This window comes from Scardinius erythrophthalmus, assembly GCF_964197995.2.
Source record: "Scardinius erythrophthalmus genome assembly, chromosome: 11".
Classification (NCBI taxonomy): domain Eukaryota; kingdom Metazoa; phylum Chordata; class Actinopteri; order Cypriniformes; family Leuciscidae; genus Scardinius; species Scardinius erythrophthalmus.
The window spans coordinates 41,819,801-41,828,088 of NC_138231.1; the positions used below are offsets into that span (position 1 = coordinate 41,819,801).

Consider the following 8,288-nt stretch of genomic DNA (forward strand, 5'->3'; position numbering starts at 1 on the left):
CTTTCTCAACAAAACAAGTCCATTATTTCATTTCTGGAAGCCGGGCTAAATGAGCAAGCACTGTTAATGCAATCATGGCATGTGGCCAGACCCTCAGTCACCTCTCAGATACCAAATACAGACATTAGAGAATACATGAAAAGAACATTTCAGTAATCACACTGGTAACTTCTATAACAAAGTAAAATCTCATAAGCCTAGAGAAGTCATTCAACTCATGTGATATTTAGAAGGAAAAATATTGATTAATACACAGCAAAATCCCCAGAGTAAAATTAACTCTGTTCAGAGAACATTTGGTCCCTCTCTACAGAGAGTTAAAATAACTCTGAATCAGAGTTAAAGTTAATGAGATACTTAAGTGATTAATTAAGTGATGATTGGGCATTAATGATGAACACCTGCTGTTAACAAGTTCTCAGCAGAGGAGGATTAAACAACTCCATAAACAGCATTACCAGCTTCACTTATTACTAACCAGGGGTGCGTTTCCTGAAAGCATCGTTGGCCAACTATGGTCGCAAGTTCATCGCAATGTCCATTGAACTCTATTGGTAACGACGGAACTTGCGACCATAGTTGGCCAACGATGCTTTCGGGAAACGCACCCCAGACTGACTTTATTTCTGTCAGACATCTACAGAAGGTCTTATTAAGAATTAACAGAGGTTTAGATGTTGATGATTTATTGAAAATGTATGATCACCGTTATAGTGATGAGTGTTTCCTTCAGTTGGGCAGTTTGACTCTTCTTGTGAGTTTGTGGTTTTTGTAACAGCTTTTACCAAAACATGTAATTTGTTACAAAGAAAACCAAAAACAAAGATGATCAGGTGATATAGTGTTTAACAGCAGATAGTAAAAAAAATGCGTTTATATCGCCACTGTCCAAAAGTGGTCATTTGATGTTAATAGATTATATTCACTAACAATACTCTCTTGCTACAGATTGGACATTTTGAATTTTTAAAATACATAATAGGGGATTTTTTTTTTTTTTAAACAAAGACATCAATAATCAGCTTATGAATCTCAACAATGGTGACATGCTTCATGCTGCAATGCATGCTGGGAGCCACAATAGTATAAAACTCATGGCTCCCAGGATGCATTGCGGCATGAAACATGTTACCATTGTTGAGATTCATAAGCTGATTCTTGATGTCTGTGTCTTAGAAAAAAAAAATCCCCTATTATGTATTTAAAAAAATTCAAAATGTCCAATTTGTGGCAAGAGAGTATTGTTAGTGAACATAATCTATTAACATCAAATGACCACTTTTGGACAGTGATGATATAAGCGCATCATTCTACTTTTTGTTGTTGAAAACTAGATCACCTGAACATCTTTGCATCTGGCATTCTTTTCAACAAATTACATGTTTTGGTAAAAGCTGTTACAAAAATCATAAACACTCAAAAATATAAGCTAGACTCAAACTGCCCAACTAAAGGAAACATTCATCACGATAATGGTGATCATACATTTTCAATAAATCGTCAACATCTAAACCTCAATTCTCAATACGAACTTCTGTAAACGTATGACAGAAATAAAGTTAGTCTGGTTAGTAATAAGTGAAGCTGGTAATGCTGTTTATGGAGTTGTTTAATCCTCCTCTGCTGAGAACTTGTTAACAGCAGGTGTTCATCATTAATGCCCAATCATCACTTAATTAATCACTTAAGTATCTCATTAACTTTTACTCTGATTCAGAGTTATTTTAACTCTCTGTAGAGAGGGACCAAATGTTCTCTGAACAGAGTTAATTTTACTCTGGGGATTTTGCTGTGTACCTTGATTATAACCACTCATTAGATATTTGAAGCATCAGTGGATTACAGAATCCACCCCTTCAGTAGTTACCATTACGGAGATCAGTCTTTGCTTTAGTTGGGCTCTTGACTTTATGTATTTAAGAAACTTAAGGAAAAAAAAGTTGTGAGAAATTCTGTGGATAATCTATTTGGCATTTATTTCTTTATTTATTGACTGATTGATGATGTCATAATCATCACTAATTGTATTGGGTCACAGATCTCATTCCAAGGTTTATCACAAAAGTCTATTACATCAATCAATGCATTTGCGGTTCTCAACAACAGTGACATGCTGCAATGCATGCTGGGAACCATGGATGAGATTCATATATGGTAGCTCCCAGAAAGGGTTTCTGTTGTCTGAGTTTTGTGGGTCACCATTGTACTGAAGAGTAGAACCTGCTTCAATCCAGTATAATATGCTGCATGTTGCTTTTTTTTTAACAGACAGAAATATAGTTAAATATAGTGCAGTTATGTCAGTTAACTACATTAAATTGATGTTTTTTTTTGTTTTTTCTATTCAGTTAAGTTTTAGTTTAATAAATAACAATAAATGCACTGTCTATCATTGTCCTGACTTTCTTTAGTTTGTTTTCATATTAGAAACTTACAGATTTGGGTAAACATCCTTGAGAAATGTAAGGCAATCGTTTTCCACGTTTTCTAAGCACACTCAACTAATTACATTTTACAGTGTAAATATATATTGTAAATATATTTTCCAAAATTTGAAAAGCGGCAATTCCTTAAGTATAATTCAATATATTATAATATATAACACAATTTATTAAAGCAATATATTATTTCATATATTTTACAGTATATTTGTACATCATATAATATATTAATTATAAATATATGGAAATGTATTTTCTTTCCGTAAGGGATGCCACTGTAAGAAGTTCCCCCTAGATGCCACTGTAAGAAATTATATTGTTTAGTACTGTAATTGTTTTGATGTCACCATATTGGTGATTAGTGTTGCATTCATAGACTGTAAAAAAAAATGGTTTCATTAGTTTGTTCATTCTTTTACTCTGTCTAAAACACACACAACCTCAAACGAGCCTTACAACGACAAAACGTTCTATTAGAGTTATTTCTACAATACCATACAACACAGATATCGCACTTAAGAGTATTTTGGAATTCACATTTAAAGTAAAAAAAAAAACGTCTTTTGGTTGAAACCATAGGTTCGAGCCTTACGTTTCACAACAACAACAAAACGCACACGAGTGAATTGATACAGGAAATTACGTACCAGGAAATACACTGGTGAGACAAAAGTTCTCGCGCGAGACTGTAATTCTTCCCGGCCCGCACATATGGCGAACAACAACAACAAGCAGCTTGCACTCCAAGTTATCTGTGCGCTGATTTGCAGCGAAAAGGAAAAAAAGAAAAACAACAGACGAATATGGAGGAGAGAATGTTTAAAGAGACGCGAGCAGCACGGATCGCCCGTTCCGCAGAGAGTGTTGGAGGTAAACAAATAACTATAATAAAAGCAGTTGTGTGGCATGTACTTATTCTGATAGAACAGAAGCATTATTTAGTCAAACGCCTTCTGATATGTATGATGTGTTATTGCTAGTCGAGCGAGGAGCCCGGCTGCCGCGAGCTGTTGCGGATGACGGAGGAGGAGTTCGAGCTCCTGCTGGGGAGCGTCGGGGCCCTCATCACCAAACAACACACTAAAATGAGACGGGCAATATCCGCGAGAGATCGCCTGTCTGTGACCTTGCGCTATTTGGCTTCAGGTGAGTCTACCTGGGCAGTATTAATATAACGCTGAATTCATTGAACGTAGCTGTTGTTTATTTTAAGGGTTATTTTTGTTATGCAGGGGAAACATTCAGTTCCCTCAGTTTACAGTACAAGATTGGGGCCAGCACTATTTCACAGATCGTTATGGAGACCTGTGCTGCTCTGCACCAGGTCATGAAGAAAGACTACCTGAAGGTAAACTCTGATTTCCATTTACTCACAATCCTAAACATCTGCAGTAGTATTAATCATAACTAACGTATTGCATATTAATTTAAGAGGACATGATAGTATCTTGTGACCATGCGATGTGAAGTCATGGGACCCAGATCCTATGTTGAGAGAATAAAGTTTCATATGTAAACCTGTACGGTTATAGCAACCTGGGATTATCAGAAATGGGGATTAATACTTAAAAATAAAAAAAATACTTAAGAATGACATAAAGAAAGTGCAACATTAAAGGGGACATCAGATGCCCATTTTCCAAAGTTGGTGTGATTCTTTAGGGTCTTCATGAGTAGAGGTCGACCGATTGATTGGTAGGCAGATTAATCGGCCCGATATGTTTTAATTAATCGGCATTGGCCAGTTGTGCTGCAAATTAGGCAGATTAATAGACAGGCGCATCTGCGAGCAGCTAAGCGTTGTTGTGGAACATGTGACGCTGCCGCGGGTACCAAAACCTGGTAACGAGCCCAGCGGCTAAATTATTATAGTAGCCTGTGGTGAAAAGATAAGCTCCGACTTTAATCAATTCTGTTTCTGTACCAGATAATTTCTCTCCCTCTGAGCAGCTTTAAGCTAGGTTTATACTCACCGCACAGCAAATATGACGTCATTGCGGTGTGGGTGGTCGTGCGTGATGCGCAAGACACCGTTTTGCTTGGCGATGTGCACGGCTTTTTTTGTAAAAGCGCGCGCGGCTCCGCATCCAAAGATGCGCGACTTCGAGACGAGTCTGGTCGAGCACGTACGTCTCACCGCACCGACACCCAGTTTGTGCGTCTTAAATTAGTTGCTTACATTTACAAAATGAGTCTATAGCAGACATAAGCCATTTTAATAAAAATAAAGGTCCATGTTTTATAAAATGTCCAAGGAACTTTATGAAATGTTTAGTGAAATTAGAAAATATTTAAGAGATCCTTAATTTAGTTGTACAGCCTACACACGTTTTTATATCACAAGTAATAATCTCAGGGTTTACTGGATTTTACACGATTCTTTTTGTAGTGTGGTATTGGTGGTGATGTACTAAAATAAACATTGTCACGTGTGGACCTTTCTTCTTCTCACCGCTGATTCCTGATGGTTAAGAGGACAATTACTTGAGTCGCCCCCTGTCGTTTCACAGAATAGTACAATGGCGAGCGCGTCGAGTATAAACGCCTCGTCCGTTTGGGGAGGTGCGCGTGCAGTCTGCGGAGACTCGCTCTGCCGAGCCAGGCGAAAGTATAAACAAGGCTTTAGCCAGTCTCAGTTCTATGGGTTAAGGGTGCTAAGCACATTAAGTATAGTGATATCACTAACCCAGGAGGAATGTGGTGTAGTCTCTACCAGCTGTTTGTTGTAGTCCTTAAAAAGCGATTTCTTTAAAAGAAAATATCTCCCTTTGCTTTGAACTTTGAGCGTTGTAACTTTGCAGATGTTGTTTATGCTCAAACAGCAACATTACATGCTAACTAAAGTGAAATCATAACCGAGACAGCACATGACTGCGAGCCGGATCCGTCTTCAAACTGGCAAATTCACTGGCCCGGCCCGGGCCTGGTTTCAGTGGGCGGGAACAACAGTCACAAAACAGATTCGGGCCATATCCGTGGAAGAAGACTCTGTGTATGTCTCGGAGGCGGTCTTATTCAAATAGCTAGCTATCTGCATAGAAACTGGCTGCAAATTAAAGCCGCTCGCTGGATGACACAGTTTCAGACTCAGACAGCTCAAACTGGCTGCGTGTTTTCTTTTCAGCTCTTCTGAGCTGGCAGACACCTAACTGAAAAAAGCGACCAAAAAAAGGTGAACATTTCATCCATTTCATGTAAGGGTGGATTTCCTGCAGCGGTTCAGTCTGCAAGGCTGCCGAATGACTGTAGAAAAGATGTCAACAAGTTGGTAGAAACTGTACATTTCTTGTCAATTCCACCCACTGCCACTTATACCAACGACGGGAATAAGCACAATAGCTTAATATGTGGGAGAGCGTTGCTATATATACTGTATATATAGAGAGAGAGAGAGAGAGAGAGAGAGAGAGAGAGAGAGAGAAGAGGAGGTAAAGGAAGAGAGCCCCAAGAAAGGGAGCCAGAGCATCAAAGAGACAGAGCAACAGTTTCAATCATCTTTTATCCTTTCCTGACCATGTGACTAAAACCCAGTTGTGAGACCTTCAAACTGACCAATCAGATAATTACAACTTCCTCCACCGTACTAAAGGTGTGACAATTCATCGACCCCCAAAACATCTTGGCCTACAGGCCTAGATCACTATCAGCCCATCTGTGCCTTTAGGAACTTGTGGTCTTGTGGTCCATGTGGTAGAAAAAGGGGGTGGAAAACAGTAATGGTTCATTTCAAATATCTTGGATTATTTTCAATCCTACAGATGTCCCCTTTAAGGCATTGCTGTATTATATTACATTGCTCACGCAATGTATAGACATTCTCGAAACACATTGAGTGTTAAATTCACATTAAGTGAAGGCCTACAGAAATAGTCATATACAGTAAAACCAAAGCTTTACTGGCATGATTGTCAGACATTTATTTACAGTATAAACAAAACGTATACAGGGAATATTTGCGTATTGAAAAATATAATACAGAGTGTTAATTGGGTAAAGAAGAACATGAATTGTAGGGGAAAATAAAATATAACATTGATTAGCCTATATTATACAGAAATACCAAAAAAATAAAAAGAATGGATTCAAAATTTTTTTGTTATGTATACTTTTAAGGTACGTAATAATTAGTAATAAATTGAACTTTATAATGCTGTCATGACCACAAGGTATTTATACATTGTGCTATACATATTTTTTATACTTTTTATATATTTATGTATATGCAAATATCATAAATACCTCTAGAATAAGTGCACAAAATGAACTTAATGAAATTAAGTCTTATTCTGTTCTATTCTTCTGTTCTATTGCTAGACACCATCAACAGAGGCAGAATGGCGGACAATAGCTCAAGACTTTGAATCGAAATGGCAGTTTCCACATTGCCTGGGTGCGCTTGGTGGAAAACGGATCTATTTACAGCCTCCAGCAAAAAGTGTGAGCGTTGAGCATAATTACAAGGGCAGGTTCTCTGTGACGATCATGGCTGCGGTAGATGCAAATTACAAGTTCATCTATGCCAGCGTGGGAACCCAGGCCAGTGTCTCTGATGCCGGACTGTTCGCACACTCGGACTTGTGCAAAGCCATGGATCAGGGTTTGCTGAACTTCCCTCCACCTGAACCCTTGCCCAACAGTGACGTAATGATGCCGTACATGTTTGTGGGTGATGAGGCATATCCTTTAAGGCCTGATCTCATGACGCCGTATCCATGCAAGCAGACGGACCGCAGTCAACAGGTACTGAACTGTCGTCTATCAAGGGCACGTAGAGCGCCAGAAAATGCTTTCGGCATTCTTGCCAACAGGCTAAGGGTTTTCAGGAACACCATATATTTGGAGCCAGACAAGGTGGTTAAGATAACCATGGCCTCGCTATGCATCCATAACTTCCTCCGCGAGCGCAGGTCTGAGGCGTACACACCTCCAGGCTTTGCGGATTGGGAGAATGAGGACCACAGCTTAGTTGAGGGAACCTGGAGGAAGCAAGGAAGTGGGTCTTTCCAGCCGGCGGAGCAAAGAGGAGAAAGCGATGCATCAGATACGGCGAAAATCCAACGAAACCTTCTGTGTGACTATTTTGTCTCGCCTGCAGGTTGTGTTCCTTGGCAGGAGGAGCACATTTAGTATTGTAAGGATGTCGGAATAGTATTTGTAGTGGAGAACACTGTGGATTTGATTCTTTGGCATTATTGTGGTTCTGTTATTGATTTTAGACCTTTGGTACAGAATGTCTTGTGTATATAGTATATCTTCAGACCATAGAAGTTGCGTACACTTATGTAAATATATGAATATGTAAATATTCTTTTTGTAAGCTTTGTTTCAAACATTTATTATAAAAAAGTACTGGAAACAACAGTATAACATTTTGCATTATTGTACAGATTCACAACATAACAAGTAGGCTATTATTTAACACTCAAGGTCAACATTGATTTGATGTCTTTTACAACAGTGAAATAAATATAACCTTGAGATCATGTACATGATGTTCCTTTTTATTCTGGATATATTGCTGTTAAGTAGTATCCCAAATTCAGATGCTACCTTAAGGTTTCCAAAGGTAGTGAATGCATCAGGTGTTGTGTCTGCCTCAACGTTTGCTGTCGTTGGCTTCCAAATAACACAAAATAAGATATTTTGAAGGTTTTATGTAGGTAACCAAACAGTTGATGGACCCCATTGACTTCCATGGTATTTTTTTTCCTGCAATGGGGTACTAGTGCTGCTCTTCTTCTGCTTACATTTTTCTTGTTTTTTAAGATTCACTATCGCTACCCAGTGATAAGGCATAAGGATCGTATAACATACATTTAATGTATTTTAATTATGAAACTCTACAGT

The 8,288-nt window shown here is 38.5% G+C and overlaps 1 protein-coding gene across 1 annotated transcript; it reads left to right on the plus strand.

Moving 5' to 3' along the window:
* Window positions 1–3,080: 3,080 nt before the first annotated feature.
* On the plus strand, window positions 3,081–7,927 carry LOC308698508 (uncharacterized protein). The gene is made up of 4 exons (XM_081378621.1): window positions 3,081–3,311; window positions 3,422–3,587; window positions 3,674–3,789; window positions 6,756–7,927. Exons 1-4 carry the CDS (start codon window positions 3,153–3,155, stop codon window positions 7,566–7,568), a joined length of 1,254 nt encoding a protein of 417 aa, XP_081234747.1. The 5' UTR covers window positions 3,081–3,152; the 3' UTR covers window positions 7,569–7,927.
* Window positions 7,928–8,288: the final 361 nt, after the last annotated feature.